Source organism: Eubalaena glacialis, chromosome 20, assembly GCF_028564815.1.
Source record: "Eubalaena glacialis isolate mEubGla1 chromosome 20, mEubGla1.1.hap2.+ XY, whole genome shotgun sequence".
Taxonomy (NCBI): domain Eukaryota; kingdom Metazoa; phylum Chordata; class Mammalia; order Artiodactyla; family Balaenidae; genus Eubalaena; species Eubalaena glacialis.
In genome coordinates, this window is record NC_083735.1 from 49,019,539 (window position 1) to 49,043,130 (window position 23,592).

Sequence of the window (23,592 nt, forward strand, 5' to 3'; positions counted from 1 at the left end):
ATGATCTATCCTGGAGAATGTTCTATGAGCACTTGAGAAGAATGTGTATTCTGTTGTTTTTGGATGGAATGTCCTATAAATATCAATTAAGTCCATCTTGTTTAATGTATCATTTAAAGCTTGTGTTTCCTTATTTATTTTCATTTTGGATGATCTGTCCATTGGTGAAAGTGGGGTGTTAAAGTCCCTTACTATGATTGTGTTACTGTCGATTTCCCCTTTTATGGCTATTAGTATTTGCCTTATGTATTGATGTGCTCCTATGTTGGGTGCATAAATATTTACAATTGTTATATATTCTTCTTGGATTGATCCCTTGATCATTATGTAGTGTCCTTCTTTGTCTCTTGTAATAGTCTTTGTTTTAAAGTCTATTTTGTCTGATATGAGAATTGCTACTCCAGCTTTCTTTTGATCTCCATTTGCATGGAATATCTTTTTTCCATCCCCTCACTTTCAGTCTGTATGTGTCCCTAGGTCTGAAGTGGGTCTCTTGTAGAAAACATATATACGGGTCTTGTTTTTGTATCCATTCAGCCAGTCCATGTCTTTCGGTGCGAGCATTTAATTCATTTACATTTAAGGTAATTATCAATATGTATGTTCCTATTACATTTTCTTAATTGTTTTCAGTTTGTTATTGTAGGTTTTTTCCTTCTTTTCTGTTTCCTGCCTAGAGAATTTCCTTTAACATTTGTTGTAAAACTGGTTTTGTGGTGCTGAATTCTCTTAGCTTTTGCTTGTCTGTAAAGATTTTAGTTTATCCATCAAATCTGAATGAGATCCTTGCTGTGTAGAGTAATCTAGGTTGTAGGTTTTTCCCTTTCATCATTTTAAGTATGTTCTGCCACTCCCTTCTGGCTTGCAGAGTTTCTGCTGAAAGATCAGCTGTTAACCTTATGGGGATTCCCTTGTATGTTATTTGCTGCTTTTCCCTTGCTGCTTTTAATATTTTTTCTTTGTATTTAATTTTTGATTCTTTGATTAGTATGTGTCTTGGCGTGTTTCTCCTTGGATTTTTTCTGTATGGGACTCTCTGTGCTTCCTGGACTTGATTAACTATTTCCTTTCCCACATTAGGGAAGTTTTCAACTATAATCTCTTCAAATATTTTCTCAGTCCCTTTCTTTTACTCTTCTTCTTCTGGGACCCCTATAATTCGAATGTTGGGGCGTTTAATGTTGTCCCAGAGGTCTCTGAGACTGTCCTCAATTCTTTTCATTCGTTTTTCTTTATTCTGCTCTGTGTTAGTTATTTCCACTGTTTTATCTTCCAAGTCACTTATCCGTTCTTCTGCCTCATTTATCCTGCTATTGATTCCTTCTAGAGGATTTTTAATTTCATTTATTGTGGTGTTCATCATTGTTTGTTTGCTCTTTAGTTCTTCTAGGCCCTTGTTAAACGTTTCTTGTGTTTTCTGTATTCTATTTCCAAGATTTTGGATCATCTTTACTATCATTACTCTGAATTCTTTTTCAGGTAGACTTCCTGTTTCCTCTCCATTTGTTTAGTTGGGTGGGTTTTTACCTTGCTCTTTCGTCTGCTGCGTATTTCTCTGTCTTCTCATTTTGCTTAACTTATTGTGTATTCCTTTGCACAGACTGCAGGTTTGTAGTTCCTGTTGTTTTTTTGTCTGCCCCCAGTGGGTAAGGTTGGTTCAGTGGGTTGTGTAGGCTTCCTATTGGAGGGGACTGGTGCCTGTGTTCTGGTGGATGAGGCTGGATCTTGTCTTTCTGGTGGGAGGACTATGTCTGGTGGTGTGTTTTGGGGTGTCTGTTAACTTATTATGATTTTAGCCAGTCTCTCTGCTAATGGGTGTGTTGGTGTTCCTTGCTGGTTGTTTGACATGGGATGTCCAGCACTGGAGCTTGCTGGTCATTGAGTGGAGCTGTTTCTTAGTGTTGAGACGGAGATCTTTGGGGAACTCTCGGTGATTGATATTACGTATGGCCGGGATGTCTCTGCTGGTCCAATGTCCTGAACTCAGCTCTCCCACCTCAGAGGCTCAGGCCTGACATCCTGCCGGAGCACCAAGTCCCTGTCAGCCATACGGCCATGTACGTGGGGATTTCGTTGCCTTTTGGGAAGTCTGAGGTCTTCTGCCAGTGTTCAGTAGGAGTTGTTCCACATATAGATATATTTTTGATGTATTTGTGGGGAGGTGACCTCCATATTTGAGTCCTCTGCCATCTTAAAGGTCCTCTCTTGAGCCACATTTTGATCTGGAATGTATCTCTTGCCGACATCTCCTCCCTTGGCATTGTCTTTTCAGAATGTGAGGAAATCCTTTCTGTCCAACAGTACCATACAGGACCGGACTGTGCTGCAAGATAACAGCAGAGCTGAACAAGGCCAACGTGAGGGAAGGAAGATGGTGCTCTAGGTTTGGCACTTATTCATATAGGTATTGTCCCCATTTTATCCCTGAGGAATGGGAGCCACAGATTCATCAATTAATTCACCTGGTGTCCACAGGATTTGAACTCAGAAATGTATGCTGTGAAGCACATACTCTTTCTCTTACAACAAAGTGTAAAAGGAAGTAAAAGAATAGAACTGGCAGACAAGAAAGAGGATTCAAGGAAGACTCTACTGCAGGAAAAAAAAAAAAAAGAAACCCCATAATAACCTAACTCTTCCAAACAAAAATTTTATGACTGATATTGAATTGGCCAACAATGTTTTAACATACTTTTCCAACATCAAGTTTTTAAATAATAAGTATTTTTAAATTTGCAGTACTTATTACTTTTAAGCAAAAATACTGAGTTTCAAAATTTGAAAGTTATAAATAGTAGTGTCCCCATATTAAGAAAAATGGTACTTGAAGAACTGTGGTTGCAAAAGTAGCCATGTAAGAAATTATTAGTTGTGTCCCTCTCTTGGTACTTGATCACATGCTAACAAGTATTGGTTTACACCTTGTTTTGAGAAATATTAGGTTATTTGGAAGCAATGTCATGTCTCTTTCTTTTTGGTTGAATTATAATCCCATTATACATGTGGTATTTCTGAACAAATATGACATTGGATATACACTGGTAGAATTTAATTAAAAAGTTTTCCTCAAGGTTCTAGTTACTGAATGATAGGTAAACATGTTTTATGAATTCAACATTCAACCAATGTGGAAAGTTTTCTAGTATAAATCACTTTTTCCTCAAGAAAACCATAGGCCATCATTAAAACATCTTTGCTATTATTATTTTTGAAAAGGTATATGGTTATGTTTTTTTAAATGTTATCTAATTATATATGCTGACATTTTTAAAGATGAAATAATTTGATGTCTAGCATTTTCTGCAATATAATGTGGGAGCATTGAGAAAATATGATAGATAAGCCTCTAGTTTATAGCTGATAAACTGAGTGATAAACAAATGGAGGTTTATTATTTCATTCTCTCTACTTTTATAGACGTTAAAAATTTTTTTATAATAAAAAGTTACAGCACCAGAAATAATACTGAGACCATTTTTACTGCTTACTCTATATGGTAAAAAATTTATCACCATGTTTGGGGACAAGCTTTTTCTCCAAGGAAATATTAAATATATTTTTTAGATTTTCTTTTACTTCTTCTTCATTCAGTGTGTTAAACTCTACCAAATCTGTATTGTCCTTATAATTGAATCTCCTGTAGGTGAGGGTGAAGCCCACTAAACAGTGAACACCTTCTGTAGTCTGCAAGGAACAAAATGACTTGCTTGTAAAGACAGATGCTGGAGATTCCTGAAGGTATATATTCACAGACTCAAAGTCTTCAATTTTTCGAGGTTCAAGAGTAAAAGAGTAGATTTTCCGATATTTATTCTTCTCCAGGAGCTCAGAATTAAGAAATTCTTGGTTTGGGATATACTGCTCTCTTCTGATTTGGTCCAGGTACCAGATTCCTCTCTCTTCTGTCAAGCAGAAGACGCAAGGCACTTGGGGCTGATCCTTCCCAGAAATTACCTCTAGAGGTTGCCACATCTGGTAAGAGCATCCAAATCCAGCATCAGCTATGTAGTTCCTGCCATCAATGGTCACCTTCAGCAGGAGGTGAATCATGGCATTGCTATATTTGTTTGCTGAAGTGTTGTATACATACCCTCCCAATATCGTGGTCTCAAAACCAATTGTGGTCAGAGCCCAGTACAGAAGATGATTGACTTGGAGACACCACCCACCTCGGTTCCTCCTCACAATTTGATCAAAAGTGGCCTCTAAGCCCAATTCCATGGCTTCCCCACAATGGATGTTAAGGTTCTCAAAGGGAATGGCTCGGATCTGGTGCTGAAGAATGTCAGTTAATGTTTCCAAGTCCAATTTGTTCCTACAGTGCTTATAACCAATTCTTTCAAAATATGCTTCAATGTTCATGATTCCTTAAGGCAAGGAAAACAAAACAAAAACAAATATATTACTTTTGTACTTGGATTTCTTTGATTAGCCTAATGATAACAAATGTATTTTAAACATGTAAACACGAACAATGGTTATAAATATCTGTAATTATAAGTCTTTTTTGTGTGTGCTTTTGGTGTATTAATGGCTTTCACATGCATAAGTTCACTTAATGGTGCGAGTAACCCTGAAAGAAAAATATTATCACTTCTTCCATGTTTTGAGGATGAGAAGTTGGAAATCCAGACGAAGTGATGAGTAAAATGATAAACAGCTTACATGTGGTTTTCTTGGTGATGAATAAGGAGAGGTACAAGTTGCTATCAATTAAAATAGAGTTTACAAACAGTTTCTAATACAAACAGGAGAATTATATAATATAGTACTTTCATTCATGGTAGTTGACCAACTCAATATCCTCTTCAGCTGAACCTTACACAAATTTCCCCACTCAAAGATTCATATTCATTCACAAACTGATTTATTGATTTATTCAATAAATAGTTTACTGAAAATCTATTATGTATATGTTACTGGTGGTTGCTTATCTTAAAGAATCTTACATTTTAGTGGGGTCTGGTATGACACAGATAGTGAATTAAATGAATTTTAAAAACATGCAATTTCTTAGATAGTGATAAGTGTTCTGGGGAAAATAAAGCAAAGAAGGTAGATAAGATGTGCACAGAGAGAGCTTCAGTTTCCAATAAGGTGGGCAGAGGAAGCTTCACTATGACTTTAAGGATGTGAGAGAATGAGCCATGTCCACAAGTGTGGGAGGATGATTTAGGAAGAAGGACCAGAGAGTTAAAAAAAAAAACAAAACCCTAAACTGGAACCTGCCTAGAGTCTCCAAAGAACATTCAAGGAAGACAGGATGAAGGGAGCAGAGGGAGTAAGTGGAAGCATGGATTGAGATGAGATCTGACCTTTTGTCTTTTACTCTGAGATGAGAAATCACTGTGAGAAGGGCAGTAGGGGAAGGCTGCAGTTTGGACAAAATGCACCATCATCAAATTGTTATGTCTGGCTTGTATGGAGAGTGAGCTGTACATACTGAGCTGAATGAATAGACATGTGACCCAGGTAGGCGTAATTCAAAGCACATTTGCTCTAGGACCAGTGTTTTGCTCGTGGATGGCATGTGGTCCAAGTCAGTTCAATAAGATTCTGTTGAGGAACTTTTGCTGAAACCTAAGCAGATGCTTCTACTGCAGGGCCAAAACCTGGTATGATATTTGCTCAAATCTACTAGGAGAACTTGCTGAAGAATAATATCAACAAAGAATGTATTGAGTTGAGGGATGAAAAGCAGGAAAAGGAAAGATGAGAAAAGACAAAAATCAAGTCTTAAGCTATATCTAGACTTTCTGGTAAGGTAAACCAGAAAAAAAAAAAAAAAAAAAAAAAAAAAGAAGCCCTTATTTTGTAAAATCTCATGTAGGAAATGTTTCTGTCCCCTGATACCAGAGTCATAATCCAGTGTGGACACTGATTGTAACAGTGGTGCATTACCATTGGTAAGATGACATGGCCTGAGGTGAGAGGCTACAAAAGGCCCTGCCCCTAGGTTAATGGTGATAAGTTATGTATTCCTGTTGTCCTTCTTAATGTCATTTCTTTCAGATTCACCTAATTCTCTTTTTTGATCAGTTATTCTTCCCATTTTGCTAGTGTTTCAACTTTTTCTATTCTTGATGTCTGCAATCTGATCTCCTCCAAATCTCTTAAGCTTATTTCATTTCTTCTCATTTTTACACGCATCAGTATCCTTTTTCAACATCTGCACAAGCCAAAAACTCTACCACTCAGACACCGAGAGAACAACTTAGCCAGACCACCACAGACCCTCTTTTGCTTCTGTATCCAGAATCAGTGCTGGGTAAGTAAGGAGGGCAGGTGATGTGGAACAAAAGAAATATGATTTGGACCTGCCTGGCCATTTCATTTCTGGGTTAACCAACATCTTTTTATTTGGAAATTAATGTATATTTTTTAAAGCTATCTTTTGATTTTAAAGATTTTTCTTTGTTCCTTCTGGAGGGGATATGGGGATATATGTGTACATATAGTTGATTCACTTTGTTATACAGCAGAAACTAACACAACAATGTAAAGCAATTATACTCCAATAAAGATGTTAAAAAAAAAGATGTTATGTTAATTTAGAATTTAGTAACTTCAAGTTCATTGAGAAGAAGACAGTATAGGGGTCTGGATGCAAGCAACATGTTATAATCAAATTATACCTGCATATTCCATGACTAAATATAAGAGATTTTGTACTACTGAAGTTATGATAGAAGGTGAAATATGGAGGCACTAGAAAGTAGTTGTCAGGATAAAACTAGGTGAAAACACTGCGAAGTTTATATATTGACTTGTAATTTAGATGTGCACTGATATACCATTTCATTTTGCTTGATCATAAATATAAGAAAAGAATAAAAGGAGGGAGCGTGAACACACTTAGGGAGCCAGCTGAGATGTCTCAGAAAAGCATACCTTTCTGAGGAAGTTCAATGTAGATTGAGTCTCAGTTTTAATTCAGAAGACTTAGGATAGTTCTTCCTAGTTCACACTGTAGAAATAAAAGAAAAAATAGTTTTAAATATATCATATTGTTCCTTGAAAACAAGGACAGTAGTTCTCATTGGGACATGAATATGAAGAATATTTTAAAATCACAAAATAGAAGGAGTAAAATGGCCTTTTGGGTTGCATAGAGAGCTGAATGTACAATGACGGAACATGGGAGCAAAACTGGTGGGTTCTAAGCCTGGAGACTGTAGAAGTCACCAGCAGGGGGCTCAGACACAACAGACCAGATGAATATTTGTCATACAATCAGCAAGGATGGGTGAACCCTGTCTCAGGTCCCTGATTGCTACTACAAGATTTACCAAACACAGAAAAGACAAGTATGTAATGGTAGCACCTGCCTTCCTTTAGGTGTAAAGTATAATTGGGGATATTGGGGCAGAAAAATAAGGCAATGTTCTTAATGTATGGTGTCACCAGAAAGGAGGAAGAACCATTCATATGCAGAAGACCAGCCATCAAAATATCTCTTGTCTTCAGTCATCTTCCCTCATCGCCACTGGAAAGATTGCAGAGTCCAAGGTCCACTCCAGCCAGACATCTCACCAGTCACATTTCACTCAAAAAACAAATAAAAGTTGGAGACAGAACTATACATGCATGAATATGATGAAAAAACAGAATGCAAATATACTATGAGACTGGGATCAGAAGAAAAGGACATAATACACAAAAGATAGGGGAAAAAGACAACCAGCTCAAGAAGAAACATAAACTGAACAACGGAAAGATATTCTTCACAGGTACTTGAAGAGATAGAACATTTAAAACGGACTCATACCAAAAAGCCAAAAAATGAGGTGATAAAATAACACAGTGTTATCAAAAGAACTATTTATAACTTAGGAAACTAATTAAGAATAACAACAAAGATAATACATAAGTAATTATGAACAAAAGGGGAATATATATATAGCATAATATCAAATGGCTTATGTAGAAGAAAAACTTAATACTCAATGGTTTTAATGAAGAGATAAAGCCATTAAAGAGTTAGAGAGAAGCTAATAGACATAAAACCAGACAATCCAATATAAAGGTAATTGGTATTTCTAAAGGAAAAAATAAAACTCAAAAAGGATAATAGAAAAAAAAAAATATGTATATATTCTAATAGTGTTACCTCTCCATCAGCTGTGAAGATGTAAATCAAAATGAAAAACTAAGGAAGAGAAATGCAGAATTGACTCCTTTTATTATAGGATAGAGTAGAAAAGTTATGAGAATTATGGTTGAAGTAATTTTAAAACATTTAAAAAGTGTGACTTAAGTGAAAGCCATTAGACCTATTGACCTCTGCCTCAGGCACAGAGGGTAAAGAACAGAGCATGTTCAGTGTACCTTGAGAGGGCACATGACACTGGTGAGGATTAGGCTATCTCTTGACTTTCTGGTAAGGTGAGCACCCCCTCCCCCAAAAGTCTGTATTTTGTAAAATCCCATGTAGAAAAAAATTTCTGTCCCCTGTTACCAGAGTTCTAATCTAGTATGGACACTAATTGTAACAGTGGTGCATTACTATTGGTAAGATGGCATGGCCTGAGGTGACATGGTACAAAGAATCCCACCCATAGGTTAATGGTGATAAGCTATGTATTTCTATTGTCTTTCTTTTTTGTTCAATTAGACAACATTTACTAAATGAGAAAACTATACTAAAAAAGTGCTTTAAAACAAAATGAAATTAGAAAAAAAGACATGTCCATTTGAAAGAACTTTGCACTCTGCTGAAAATCAAATCTCTTGCAGTAATACAATATGCCGATTCTTAAAATATAACTTAACAGAATTTTCAATTTAATATTTTCAAAGATGATATTAAGGTCAAGAATTTCACATCTACGGTAGCCCTTATAGAAGGGCATTTATAAGTATGATGTCCATCCCTATGAAGCTTACAAATTTGACAATGCTCAATAAAAGCTTTTGGAATCACATCCAAGTGTCTCATCTAATGAATCACAAATTTGTGTCCTGTAAGTTCTCCTTCTAAAATCTTTATGTAGACTTTTCTATTTCCATCATTTGTTAATTTTTTAAAAAAATATTTTGTTTAAAAAAAAAAGGAAAAGAAATGCTGGAATAAACCCTAGATCATGTACAGAAATTATTGCTACTATAGTTCACTACAAAGCATGTCTATACAATATCACATGAATTTTGATCATGAAAAATCAGAATAAAAATCTTTAGTGACATAAGCCTTACAATCATATACAACATTCAAATGGTAATATTAGACAGTTGAGCACCCAATACCCATAGCTGACAAATGTCCTACTGACCAACATTCATTTAAATATATTCTTCATATAGAGGGAGGAAAAAAGAGATAGTGTCAGCTTTCTAAGCCTTGTCAAAAAAAGGATTTTCATGTTCTGTGGATCTAAAAACAAACAACAACAACAACAAACCCCCAAAACAAAACTGGTGCAGGTGAGGGTATTATCAGAAAGTTAAGCATGCTGAAAGGTGTTTTGTAGGAATTAAAAACCTAATTCTTTCTTAATGTCATGAAGAAAACAATAGCAATGGTCAATAAAATTAAAATCTGGTTCTTTGAGAAGATAAACAAAATTGATAAATCTTTAGCCAGACTCAAGAAAAAAAGGGAGAAGACTCAAATCAACAAAATTAGGAATGAAAAACGAGAAGTTACAACTGACACCACAGAAATACAAAGGATTGGAAGAGACTACTACAAGCAATTATATGCCAATAAAATGGACAACCTGGAAGAAATGGACAAATTCTTAGAAAAGTACAACCTTCCAAGACTGAACCAGAAGAAATAGAAAATATGAACAGACCAATCACAAGTAAAGAAATTGAAACTGTGACTAAAAATCTTCCAACAAACAAAGGTCCAGAACCAGAAGTCTTCACAGGAGAATTCTATCAAACATTTAGAGAAGAGTAACACCCATCCTTCTCAAACTCTTCCAAAAAAATTGCAGAGGGTGGAACACTTCCAAACTCATTCTACGAGACCACCATCACCCTGACACCAATAACAGACAAAGATATCACAAAAAAACTACAGACCAATATCACTGATGAATATAGACACAAAAATCCTCAATATTAGCAAACCAAATCCAACAACACATTAAAAGCATCATACACCGTGATCAAGTGGGATTTATCCGAGGGATGCAAGGATTCTTCAATATACACAAATCACACCATATTAACAACTTGAAGAATAAAAAACATATGATCATTTCAATAGATGCTGAAAAAGCTTTTGACAAAATTCAGCACTCATTTATGATGAAAACTATCCAGAAAGTGGGCATACATGGAAACTACCTCAACATAATAAAGGTCATATATGACAAACCCACAGCAAACATTATTCTCAATGGTGAAAAACTGAAAGCATTTCCTCTAAGATCAGGAACAAGACAAGGGTGTCCACTCTCGCCACTATTATTCAACATAGTTTTGGAAGTCCTAGCCATGACAATCAGAGAAGAAAAAGAAATAAAAGGAATACAAATTGGAAAAGAAGTAAAATGCTCACTGTTTGCAGATGACATTCTACTATACATAGAAAATCCTAAAGATGCCACCAGAAAGCTTCTAGAGCTAATCAATGAATTTAGTAAAGTTGCAGGATACAAAATTAATACACAGAACTATCTTGCATACCTATACACTAACAATGAAAGATCAGAAAGAGAAATTAGGGAAACAATCCCATTTACCATTGCAACCAAAAGAATAAAATACCTAGGAATAAACCTACCTAAGGAGGCAAAAACCTGTACTCAGAAAACTATAAGATACTGATGAAAGAAATTAAAGATGACACAAACAGATGGAGAGATATACCATGTTCTTGGATTGAAGGAATCAATATTGTGAAAATGACTATACTACCCATAGCAATCTACAGATTCAATGCAATCCCTATCAAATTACCAATGGCATTTTTCACAGAATTAGAACAAACTATTTTACAATTTGTATGGAAACAAAAAGGACTCTGAATAGTCAAAGCAATCTTGAGAGAGAAAAATGGAGCTAGAGGAATCAGGGTCCTGGACTTCAGACTATACTACAAAGCTACAGTAATCAATACAGTATGGTACTGAAACACAAACAGAAATATAGAGCAATGGAACAGGATAGCAAGCCCAGAGATAAACTCATGCAGCTATGGTCACCTAATCTATGACAAAGGAGGCAAGAGTATACAATGGAGAAAAGACAGCCTCTTCAATAAGTGGTACTGGGAAAACTGGACAGCTACACGTAGAAGAATGAAATTAGAACACTCCCTAACACCATACACCGAAATAAACTCAAAATGGATTAAAGACCTACATATAAGGTCAGAAAGTATAAAACTCTTAGAGGAAAACATAGGCAGAACACTCCATGACATAAATCACAGAAAGATCCTTTTTGACCCACCTCCTAGAGTAATGGAAATAAAATCAAAAATAAACAAATGGGACCTAATTAAACTTAAAAGCTTTTGCACAGCAAAGGAAACCATAAACAAGACGAAAAGACAACCCTCAGAATGGGAGAAAATATTTGCAAATGAAGCAACTGACATGGGATTAATCTCCAAAATATACGAAGAGTTCATGTACCTCAATATCCAAAAAAGAAACAACCCAGTTAAAAAATGGGCAGGGGACTTCCCAGGTGGCGCAGTGGTTAAGAATCCGCCTGCCAATGCAGGGGACGCTGGTTCGAGCCCAGGCCCGGGAAGATCCCACATGCCGTGGAGCAACTAAGCCCGTGTGCCACAACTACTGAAGCCCGTGTGCCTAGAGCCCGTGCTCCACAACGAAGAGTAGCCCCCCCCTCGCCACAGCTAGAGAAAGCCCGCGTGCAGCAATGAAGACACAGTGCCGCCAAAAATAAATAAATTAATTAATTAAAAAAAAAAAATGGACAGAAGACCTAAGTAGACATTTCTCCAAATAAGACATACAGATGGCCAAGAGGCACATGAAAAGATGCTCAACATCACTAATTTTTAGAGAAATGCAGATGAAAACTACAATGAGGTATCACCTCACAGTGGTCAGAATGGCCATCATCAAAAGAATCTATAAACAATAAATGCTGGAGAGGGTGTGGAGAAAAGGAACACTCTTGCACTGTTGGTGTGAATGTAAATTGATACAGCCACTATGGAGAACAGTATCGAGGTTCCTTAAAAACCTAAAAATATAACTACCATATGACCCCGCAGTCCCACTACTGGGCATATGCCCTGAGAAAACCATACTTCAAAAGACACAGGCACCCCAATGTTCATTGCAGCGCTATTTACCATAGCCAGGAGATGGAATTAACCTAAATGTCCATCGACAGATGAAGGGATAAAGATGTGGTACATATATACAATGGAGTATTACTCAGCCATAGAAAGGAAGAAAATTGGGTCATTTGTAGAGATGTGGATGGACCTAGAGTCTGTCATACAGAGTGAAGTAAATCAGAAAGAGTAACCAAATATTACCTGAGTATTCTGTGATTAAACAGAAGAAATTGCTATGACTAAAGTTGTGATTCACAGTGAAATACTGGCAAAACTTAGAAAACAGTTGCCAGGAAAATAGCTAACTGAAAACACAACTAGCCTTATTTCTTGATATATAGCATTTCTGTGCAGATATGTCCTTTCCTTTCAGCTTCATGATTAATATTAGAGAAGACTCAAGGGATATATAAAGAACACACTTAGAGCATCTACTGAGAACTCCCAGAAAGGCACTTAAAACATTTCTAAGCAAATGGAAGCAAGTTGATGTTCAGTTTTAATTCAGAAGTCTCAGAAATTCCTTTCTCCTGGACCGAACTCTAGAAATAATAGAAGAGATAGTAAAATGTATATTGTGACTTCCTTTGAAAACAGAAAGATAGTTTAGTGTTACATGAGTTGTGAAAAGTACCTAAAAATCACAAAAGAGAAGGGAAAGGACTGAAGAGTAAAGGGGGCATCTGAGTTGCATAGGGGAGGGTGTAGCAAGTGCAACCACAGGAAATGACAGCAACACTGATGGGTTCTGAGCCTGGAGGTTGTGGAAGCCAGCACAAGGGGGCTCAGAAGGAACCAATCAGATGATTAGTTGCCATAGGATCAGTTAGGAGGGGTGAATCATGTTCTATGTCCCTGATTGCTACTACAAGAATTACCAAACATAGCAAAGACCAATACGTAATGGTAGCACACGGTCTTCCTTTATGTGTAAAGTATAATTGGGGATATTGGGGTAGGAAAATAAGGCAGTGTTCTTAATGTATGGTGTCAGAACCACCGATATACAGAAGATCAGCCATTAAAGTATCTCCTGTCATCAGTCATCTTCCCTCGTATTCACTGGAAAGATTGAGGAGTCCAAGCTCCACTCCAGCCAGACATCTCACCTAAACTATATTCAAGAAAGAAATCAAAGGTGGAGACAGAACTATATATAAGGAATAGTTTCCTTTTAATATAGAACAAAGAGTAGAAATGTTATGAGAATTTGGCTAAAGTAGTTTAAAAACATTTTTAAAATGTGATGTAATGGAAACCATCAGACCTATAGACTTCTGCCTCAGGTACAGAGGGTAAAGAACAGAACATGCTCAGGGTACCTTGAGAGGGCACATGGCATTGGTGAGGATTCAGGACTGAGGCTAATGTGGGGAGAATGCTGTCTGTAAGTCACCCAGAAGCCTTTAGATGTCTTTGACCGCTTTTTCTGTGCCTCTGACTAGCATATCTTCTGTGTCCTTGTGCTTAAGGAGCTGCATTGTGGACTCTTTGGAAGACTTCGTGGGGGTTCTTGGAGCTGCTTTGCCTTCCTATGTGAAAATTGGAAGTGCCAGGGACTTCATGTCCTGCCAGGGCAGCCCTGTATCAGTGACTTACTGGTGAGATGTTCTGAAAACCCAGCTGCCTTGCCTTGAGTCTGGAAAGACTTTGAGTTATAATTCACATTCAGGCTGACACTGGAGTTCTCCCAGGAGCACATCATAAGCCACTTGCACATGGTCCTGGCCTCAGCTTCTAAATCTGGGGAACCTGACAAGTCGTATCAGTGGTCATTTTGGAGAGCTGTGTGAAAGAAAGGTAAGATGTACAAGATGAGGCAACTTCCAGAGGGCCTTGAAAATCAGGCAAAAGAGACTTCTTCTGTCACCAAATGAATGCTTGTTATTTTGTTGAATGGTCAATGTTCAATAGTCAACTGGCTGCTGTGATTTACCCCTAAGTGACATGGTACTTCAGTTACAAATTACCTTTTTGATGTAGCCCTGGAGAGCAGGTCAATATGAAGAACTCATTGTCCAGCTCCCAGTCTAGGGTCTCTACCTCTTTCATGTATAGCAGTGTTTTTCTATTTTATTTTATTTTATCTTATTTTATTTCATTTTTATTATTTTATTTTTTTATTTTTCAACTAAAGAAACCCTTATTCGTTCCCCAAATAAAGTTGTAAGCAAAAGCCTAAAATAGAAGAATTAAAAACAGGTTGATCCAGAGGTAGTTCACCCCTGAGATGCTGCCACCACAAGTACAGTTATGGACTGAGATGAAATCTTCTATACCTACTTCCTGCACTTCTGGCATGACTGAATAAAAGAGCCTTAAGGAGTGCTAGTGAGTGGCTTTTCTTTGTGTGTGTGTGTGTGTGTGTGTGTGTGTGGTATGTTTGTGTTTTATTTCCTATCCTTTTCCTTCTTTTTCCTTTTCTCTGTCTCAGTGAAGGACATGGCATCACACTGGATTGACACTACAACCCACCCTGACACCAGGGCAGGTGGGCATCTGCTTGATTTCTGGATGGAAAGGGAGCTGTTAGGCTAGCCCTGCTCAGAGGCCATTGGACAACAGGGCTTTATGTACTGAAGGCCTGCAGCTCAACCAGGGCTCTGAGCTAAAGCTTGCAGAGTCAGGCAGGTATTGTGAGGACTACCAAGCAGGCCCAGAGAGACAATCTAAAGGAACACAGCTGCTCAGCTGAAGATAGAAAAGCCAAACAAAATAAGTTTCTGGGACAGAAGTACTAGGGAGTTGATAGTAAAAAAAAAAAAAAAAACCTCCTTTTGAGGGAAGGAATGGAGTCCTCTGTTTTATGCTTCAGGAACTAAAATGAGGGCCCAGGGGAAGGGAGTGAAATGCTGATGTCACACTCAGGGCTACAAGCAGCATAAATACACGTTTGGACAGAGGTGGAACCTTCTGTACCTACTGCCAGCATATCTGTCATGACTGAACAGATTTTTAAAAATTGATGTGAAATTCACGTGACCTAAATAAACCATTTAAAGTGAACAATTCTGTGTCATTTGGTACATTCACAACTTTGTGCAACCACGACTTCTATCTAGTTCCAAAATATCTCACTACCCCTGGTAAAACCCCAGACTCATGAAGCAGTTATTCCCCATTTCCTCCAGCCTCTGGCAACCACCAGTCTACGTCCTGTCTCTATGCCCGCTCCACCTTCGGCTGTTGTGAACAGTGCTGCTGAGAACATTTGTGGTCAAGTACTTTTTTCTGTATCTGTTTTCAATTCATTGGGTATATGCCTAACAATAGAACTGTCCAAATGAATAGTAGAATTTTAAGAGGTGCTTCTAAGTGGCTTTTCATTCTATATGCTGTGATTTTCTTTTCCTCTCCTTCCCTTTCCCTTCCCTTCCCATCCCTTCCCTTTACTTACCTTTTTTTGGTGCCGAGGCTCACTGCAAGGACACCACAACCCAACCCACCCCCAGGGACAAGTGGCCAGCCCAGTGATCTGCTGGATGAAAACAAGAGAAGTTGCCAGGCAAGCCGTGCCCACAGACCATCCTTCACAGTGCTTAGTGCACAGAAGGCCAATGGAAAAGAGCCAAAAAAAAAAGTTACACCCAGGCAGCAGGAAGTTCTGAATGTTTCTGTTTCTCTTTTTTTCCCCCTCTTGAGGAGCAGAAACTCAGAGTTGTGGGTGAAATCTGCCTATTTTTAAAGTTGGCTCTGAACTATTTAAACCTATAAAGGGCAAACAAAATAAGTCTATGGGCAGGATGCAGCTATATACATAGTTGGCAGTTAACAACTTCCTTCTGAGTGAGAGGGGGCGGGGTCAGCCATTTTGTGGCTGAGGAACTAAACTGTGACTTGGGGGAAGGGAAAGGTCAGTTCATCAAAGAAGAGCCAACAGGCGTGTTGTTGTTGTGGGCATCGGGCCAGGGCAAGGGAGCAAAGTCCAGAGGGGAGAGTCCACAGACCCCTTGCTCTGGGGCTGTCAGCCTCCACAGGCTCCTCTCTCCTGTGGAATTCTGCACATTTGTGCTCAGGGAGTGGTGTCCTCAGCCTGCCTGACAGTGAAAGAGCTGGTTCTTGTCATTTATGGCTCCTGGAGACCTTCCCTTAGGGTCTTCCTTCCATCAAGATAAAATGTCCTCAAGAATTCCCTTAAACTGTGCAGACAATGCAACACAGCCTCCCTGGAGTTTGGGGATGATCATTAGAGAATTTCTGATCAGCTAATGCAGGAGGAGCAGGAGTGATCATGAATTTGCTGACGGCAGGACTAACTGGGCCCTTTGGGACACACCCAGGTGGGGATAGAGAAGGTGGACATTGCTGTTTCAATTATCCAAGAGGGAAATCCTGTCCCCTGAATCACGTGTTGTACACATTAGCTATATTTTATATACTTTAATCCTCACAACAAACTTTTAAAGTAAGCTCTCTTATTAGCTCCAATTTTCTGAGGGATAAACTGACTTTTAGAGATGCTTAAATGACCTGCCCAAGTCCTCACACCTGGGATGTCACATGGCTGTTACTCTAACCCTGAAACTGAGCAGGGCCCTGTGAGGCACCCAGGTATGGAGGCTTGGCCTCTTATTTTTGTCCCCCATTTCTTGTCGGCAAGACTCCAGCCTCCTTGACCTTCCCTGAGTTCCAGAGGGCAGATTCGAACAGTTGCTAATCAAGGGAGGAGCAGCCAAGAAACCACCCGAAGCAAGATTAAAGGGACCAGAGAAGCTCATCAAGATTAGGGGACTGACCACCTGAGACCCTGCACACATCCTTATCTTGTCCACAACCCCACCCTTGGGAAGTATTGTTATAAAACTCCTTATCAAATCTTCCTGGGTTGGGACACATAGTTTTTCGAGGCAGGAGCTGTTGTGTCCCCCTTTGCCTGACGAAGTAATAAAGCTCTCCTTTTCTACTTCACCCAAAACTCTGTCTCCAAGATCTGATTTGGCACCGGCGTACAGAGAAGCTGAGCTTTCGGCATCAACCCCGACAGTTTGAATTGGGGTGTGTTATCTCCTCCATTATCCTGTACAGTAATTACAGCATAAGGACTCAAGTTATATGTCAGCCAAACTTTCTGAACTGGCTTAGGACCTGACATTCGGGTCTGTGTAGTATCTAGTCTCCTGGACTCACATTTGAAATAGGATTAAGCCCCGATTTCAAAGCACAACATGTCACTTACCGAGCTCCCCTGGGGCCCACAACCAGGAACCGGGCTGACTGCCATCCTCCCACTTCCTGGACAAGCACAGGAAGAAACCTCACTGGTTTGCAAACTGCTCCACCCCTTGAATCTAGTTAGAATCACCAGGGAGCTCTGGGAAATGTAGTCGTGGGAACTTGGGTTGTCCTTGTGCACCTCTTGTTCAAATGTACTCTGGTGAGACCTGGCACCAGGCTGAGAGTGGAGTGACCTTGTAATCCATACAGTTCCTACTCTTAGGGAGGCTGAATCCAGATATCCTAAGTGTAACGTGGGAGGTTAGGGTTTTAAGGGGGTCCAGGAAAAGCAGGTTCATTAACCTAGAGGAGCAGAAGGAGATGGATATTTTAAATCTCTCCCCCAGGTTATGACAGCATTTCCTCATGAATTTCCATGAGGCCCCTAAATTTCTATTTTTCTTCCCCATCTTCAGTCCCATTCACCACTCCACCCTGAGGCACTGTATAATGTGTCCTCAATTTGTCCACATATAAGTTATGAGTGCAACATATATAATGTGCTTTTGTTTCTGCATGTATTTTTAATTTATGTTAATGATATAGGTCTATCACTCTTGCTGTTTCTAATGAACTTCCCTCTATACTTTATTTCTTTTTATAATTAAAAAAAATTTTTATTGGAGTATAGTTGTTTTATAATATTGTTTTCGTTTATACAATACAGCAAAGTGAATCAGTTATACATATACATATATCCCCTGTTTTTTGGATTTCCTTCTCATTTAGGTCACCACAGAGCACTGAGTAGAGTTCCCTGTGCTATACAGTAGGTTCTCATTAGTTATCTATTTTACACATAGTATCAATAGTGTATATATGTCAATTCCTATCTCCTAATTCCTCCAACACCCCCCCATTTCTAAAACCATCTTCATGACACAAGTATTGCCTTGTGCTCTCTCTTTGGCACTAACAGTTCTAGTCCATGCCTCCTGTATTATGCTGCATGAACTTGGGACTCTCTACCTGAAGGCTTTCTCTTGGCCTGTGCTTTGGCCATCCAGATGGACCTGCAACTAGTGGCCCTGGAACACCACTCAGCCCGGAAAATGTGAGTGGGGGCATAAATGCCCCTGTGTTCCACCTACTCAGGTGGGGTTACTCTGGGGTCATGGCCAGCACTGCCTCCCTATGTTCTCCAGTGAGAGGAAGCTTCCATTGTTCTCTGAGGTAACCTGCCGATCATGTATCCTTCATTGAGTCTCAGAGAGCCGCTGCCTCACTTTCCTACTCCCATGGTGGTACTTCCTTAAATCACCTCCCAAGTAAGCTACTTGAATGCAAATCCTCATCTCAGGGTCTGGTTTTGGAGGAAACCAACCTAAAACCATTTAACCTACCGGTACCACTGGTGAAGGACACTTAGGTTGCTGCCAACTCCTGGTTACTACAAACACCACTGTAATCAGCACTTTCCTACTTGTGCCCTGTAGATGGACATGAGGACTTTGCTTGGATAGACATCAGGAATGGAATGTGCTAGAGAACAGTGCATCAGTGTACTTAATTTCATTGAGCATTTCTGTCCTCTTGTGTACTTAATTTCATTAAGCATTTCTGTCCTCTTGTGTAGAAAGTTTCCTGCTTTCCTCATATCCTGGTTGATACTTTCAGTTAGCAACCTTCAAATGTCTGCCAATCTCATGTGTCTAAGGTGATAGCTCAGTGTAATTCTCATCTGCACTTCTCTGATTCCTAGTAAGTTTGAGCATCACTTCATATTCCTATTGACCCATCACATTTACTGGTGGTGAATTAAATGGCAAGGTGTCGAAGAAGCACTCTTCTGCCATAGTAGCCAGGGCACAGCAGAGATGAAGGATGGATAGCAGAGGACATCTTGCTAGAAAAATATTGCTGGAGAAGGATATAATCTCAGAATGCAGGTCTGGGCCTAGGTCATTTTGACAGAAATTGTGGAAAGGCTTCATCCAATGGAGTAGGGCTATTGTCCCCTGATCCTGGGAAATGTGACACCTGGAATTAAGATCCAGATGGCAAGTTTGAAATTCTGAGATTGCTTCCATCATTCTAGCCAAAGTAACAGAGGCCCTTGAGGATCTCCAGCAAGAATTGTTTCAGAAACCTGAAGTCAGGAGGCTTGTGGCTAAGGGAGAGTAAGACCAGAGTCATGGATCCTGGGGTCTGAGGGCAGGGACACCAGAGGATGTAGGCCTGGGATCGGGGTGGCCATCTGAACTGCCAAACCAAATTCTGACTACTTCCTAGACTTTCCATGTGGAAGGAGAGCAGAAGTGAGAAATACTGGAACTGTCACTGAGCATTCTCCTCACCATAAAGGAGGTGAGTTAGGTGTAGTAATAAACTCCCTCTTTATTCCAGTATGTACAAGTTGGAAAAGTTTAAGCATTCTGCTTTTAAAAAAATAAATATACTTAATACAGTAGAATTAATTTGTATATGGTAAATATTCTAACTTGTTCTAAAGTGTTTTCTTTCAAATATTAAAGCATGTAAAGAATTTATTTCATTGCTAAAGAAAAACAAACAGACCTACATTTTTGCAAAGATAGGAAGTTTGAACTAAAACTCCCCCTCTTGATGATGGAATCTATGGAAGACAATGACCTCTAATTTAAGATCTTTTGTTGTTGAATAAATCTGTTTTAAAATTTGCTTGCCAAGACTTCTGGTTTCTGCTCCAACAGGTAAAAGTTATCAATTCTCTTTCTCTCTCTCTCTCTCTCTCTCTCTCTTTTTTTTTTTTTTGCCGTGCCTCATGTGGGATCTTAGTTCCCTGACCAGGGATTGAACCCACACCCCCTGCATTGGAAGTGTGGATTCTTAACCACTGGACCACCAGGGAAGCCCCAATCCTCTCATTCTTATTGCAAAATCAACAAGTCCTGAAAAATCAAACAGATCCATTAGTGTATCAACATCATGAGGAAAAATGCTGCTTTAACCGAGCAAGACTCTATGAGGCCTTCCCAGAATAGACCCCCACCCATGTTTTCTTCCTGCCTTTTGTCTGTAGAAAAACTTTAGTCAAAGAATAAATTTAATCAGAGAAGCGAGAAAATGCAGAACGAAAGGAAAACAGTCAAGCAAGACAAAATAATAATACTTTAGCCATTAAACAATGTCAAGGATCTTTAGTTCTTCCTCAAGGACTATAGATAATATTCTCAGCCATGTCCTTTCAGTTGTTTTGCAGATACTGAAACCCCCACCAAGTGGAAGAAGTTAACTGTATGCTGCCCACAAACATGTAGACCCCAGAGCGGTTGGAACCAGAAGGCTGATGATGCTGATTCCCACTTACCTCACCACCAACCAATCAGAAGAAATTCCATGACCTGATCACACCCTGTGCCTTGAACACTATAGGACTCCTTGCTACCCCCTCGAGAGTGGGGCACACAGTCTTGAGGGCATTACCCACAGTGGCCACCTTTGCTTGGCAGAGAAATAAAGCTATTTCTTTCTACTTCACCCAAAACTCTGTCTCCAAGATTTAATCTGGCATCAGTGTACAGAGGCCAAATTTCAGCAACACTGCTAAAAAGTAGAGAGACAGACAGGTGCATACATAGAATTGGAGATTACTGTGAACTGAAGTTCAAGATTAGAAGCCCTAGCTGAAACCAGTATTATTAAGAACACTTAAAAACTTCAATGAACTCCTGGAGACTCAGTGTAGATGAGCTTGAAAGTTACAAAATATGGGCTGTCTCAGTCTCATGGAGTCCTCCACACTTTTATGAATTTTACCACCAGGAACCCCACCCAAGTTCTCCTGTGAAGACAACAGAATAATCTCTATGCGCTTCTGATAGAAGGAGGAAAATGTAACCATTTTGAAATAAGGTCACAGAATTCTGTTCTCTCCCTTCCCTCCAGGGAAATTACTTTATAACAGCCTAGTCAAAGTAAGGTAAGGAAAATACCAAACTCCAATCATCTCCAGCATTTCTGCCTCACCTAAGGGGAGGAAAAGTTGAGATGCACTTTTGAAGGTCACACTTTGGGGCAAAACCCAGGCTTACTTAAAACTTGAGACTAATGATAGGACTATAAATATACTTATCTCCTCACCACTGCTTATAACCATATCAATAATTCTACTGTATATAACAGAGAATTACAGATGAAAAGCTACAAGTTTCAGACACTATTTAATGAGGGATTTCCAGGCAATCCTGAGACAAGAGAGAGACCAAAACTAGCATAGTAAAGGAAATTGAAGACTTGGACATCTATAGCTACAGAAAACAGTAAACACAGCATAATTCCTAGTGAAATAAACATAAACCCTCACACTAGAGGCCTGCATACCTCAGTTCTTATTATGCAATACATCATGTTTAGCTTCCAACATAAAATTGCAAGGCATGCTAACATATGAAAAAACACAGTATGAAGAAATAAGGCAAGCATCAGAGTAAGATTCAGATATGGCAAGGATTTTGGCGTTATCAGACCAGGAATTTAAAATAACTATGATTAATATGCTAAACTTTCTAATGGAAAAGCAGACAACATGCAAGAATAGATGGGCATTGTAAGCATAGAAATTAAAACTCTAAGGAAGAATCAAAGGAAATGCTAGAGGGACTTCCCTGGTGGTGCAGTGGTTAAGAATCCGCCTGCCAATGAAGGGAACACAGGTTCAGTCCCTGGTCTGGGAAGATCCCACATGCCACAGAGCAACTAAGCCCATGCACTACAACTACTGAGTCCTCGTGCTGCAACTACTGAAGGCCACGTGCCTAGAGCCCATGCTCCACAACAAGAGAAACCACCACAATGAGAAACCTGTGCACCACAACAAAGAGTAGCCCCGGCTCACCACAACTAGAGAAAGCTCACGTGTAAAAATGAAGACCCAACACAGCCAAAAATAAATAAATTAAATAAATAAATTTATAAAAAAAGGAAATGTTAGAAATAAAAATTTATAACAGAAATGAAGAATGCCTTTGATGGGCTTACCAGTAGACTGAACACGGCCAATTAAAGATTCAGTGTGCTTGAAGATATGTCAATAGAAACTTCCCAAAATGCAAAAAGAAAACCAAGAAATAATAGAGAACATTCATGAACTACAGGGCAATTGTAAAAGATACAGCATAAATGTAATTGGAATACCAGAAGAAGAAGGAAAGGAAGGAAGGAAGGAAGGGAGGAAGAAAGAAAAGAAAGAAAGAAAGAAAAGAAAGAAAGAAAGAAAGAAAGAAAGAAAGAAAGAAAGAAAGAAAGAAAGAAAGAAAGAAAGAAAGAAAGAAAGAAAGAAAAGAAAGAAAGGAAAGAAAGAAAGAAAGAAAAGAAAGAAAAGAAAGAAAGAAAGAAAGAAGGAAAGAAAGAAAGAAGGAAAGAAAGAAAGAAGCAGAAGAAATATTTGAAGTAATAATGGCTGAATATGTATTTTCCAAAATTAATGACAGACACTAAAACACAGATCCAGAAATCTCAGAGAATAACACACATAATAAATATCCAAAAATGGACACCTGCAGAGAAAACAGAGACAAAGAGAAAATCTTGAAAGAAGGTAGAGGGGGAAAAAAAACACCTTACACACTAAAGATAAACAAGAATTATAGTGAACTTCTTTTCAGAAACCATGCAAAAAGTAAAGAAAAATATTTAATGGTTTGAAAGAATAAACCCACAAATCTAGAATTCTGTATCCAGCAAATTTATCCATGAAAAGTGAAGGAGAATAAAGACGTGCCCAGAAAGATAAAAACTAAGAGTATTTGTAACCAGTAGACCTGGCCTGCAGAGACATACTGTGTTTGTGGATTGGAAGACTCAACATAGTGTCAATTCTTCCCAGATTGATATATAAGTGTAATGCAATTCCTATCAATATTTCAGGAAGTATTTTTTGTTGTTCTTATTTTACTTTTATTTTATGTAGATACAGACAAGCTTATTCTAAAATTTATATGTAAATTAACGGGCCCTAGAATAGCTAAGACCAAGAAAAAAAAAGTAAAGGGATGAAGAAATATCCCTTTCTTAGCATAAATCATGCTAACATAAATCAAAAGAAAGCTGAAGTGGTAATATTAGTATTAGACAAAGCCTACTCAGAATAAGGAAAATTATCAGGAATACAAAAGAACATAATG

At 38.6% G+C, this 23,592-nt stretch overlaps 1 protein-coding gene across 6 annotated transcripts in view; it reads right to left on the reverse strand.

The window, feature by feature from the left end:
• LOC133081433 (arylamine N-acetyltransferase 1-like) overlaps positions 1 to 17,504 on the reverse strand; it is a 59,942-nt gene extending 42,438 nt beyond the window's left edge. For 3 of the 6 annotated variants that reach the window (XR_009698813.1, XR_009698812.1, XR_009698814.1), the window contains exons 1-3: positions 17,451 to 17,503; positions 13,874 to 14,059; positions 6,892 to 6,967 (exon numbers count right to left, since the gene is read on the reverse strand). Coding sequence is in view for 3 of the 6 variants with exons in the window: in XM_061177562.1 (XP_061033545.1) it covers positions 3,490 to 4,362 (873 nt within the window). In the remaining 3 variants the exon portion in view is untranslated. Of the gene's footprint in view, positions 1 to 3,483; positions 4,368 to 6,891; positions 6,968 to 13,873; positions 14,060 to 15,671; positions 15,709 to 17,450 lie in introns of those variants that run through there. The other 3 variants (XM_061177562.1, XM_061177561.1, XM_061177563.1) reach the window with 3 other exon arrangements.
• Positions 17,505 to 23,592: the final 6,088 nt, after the last annotated feature.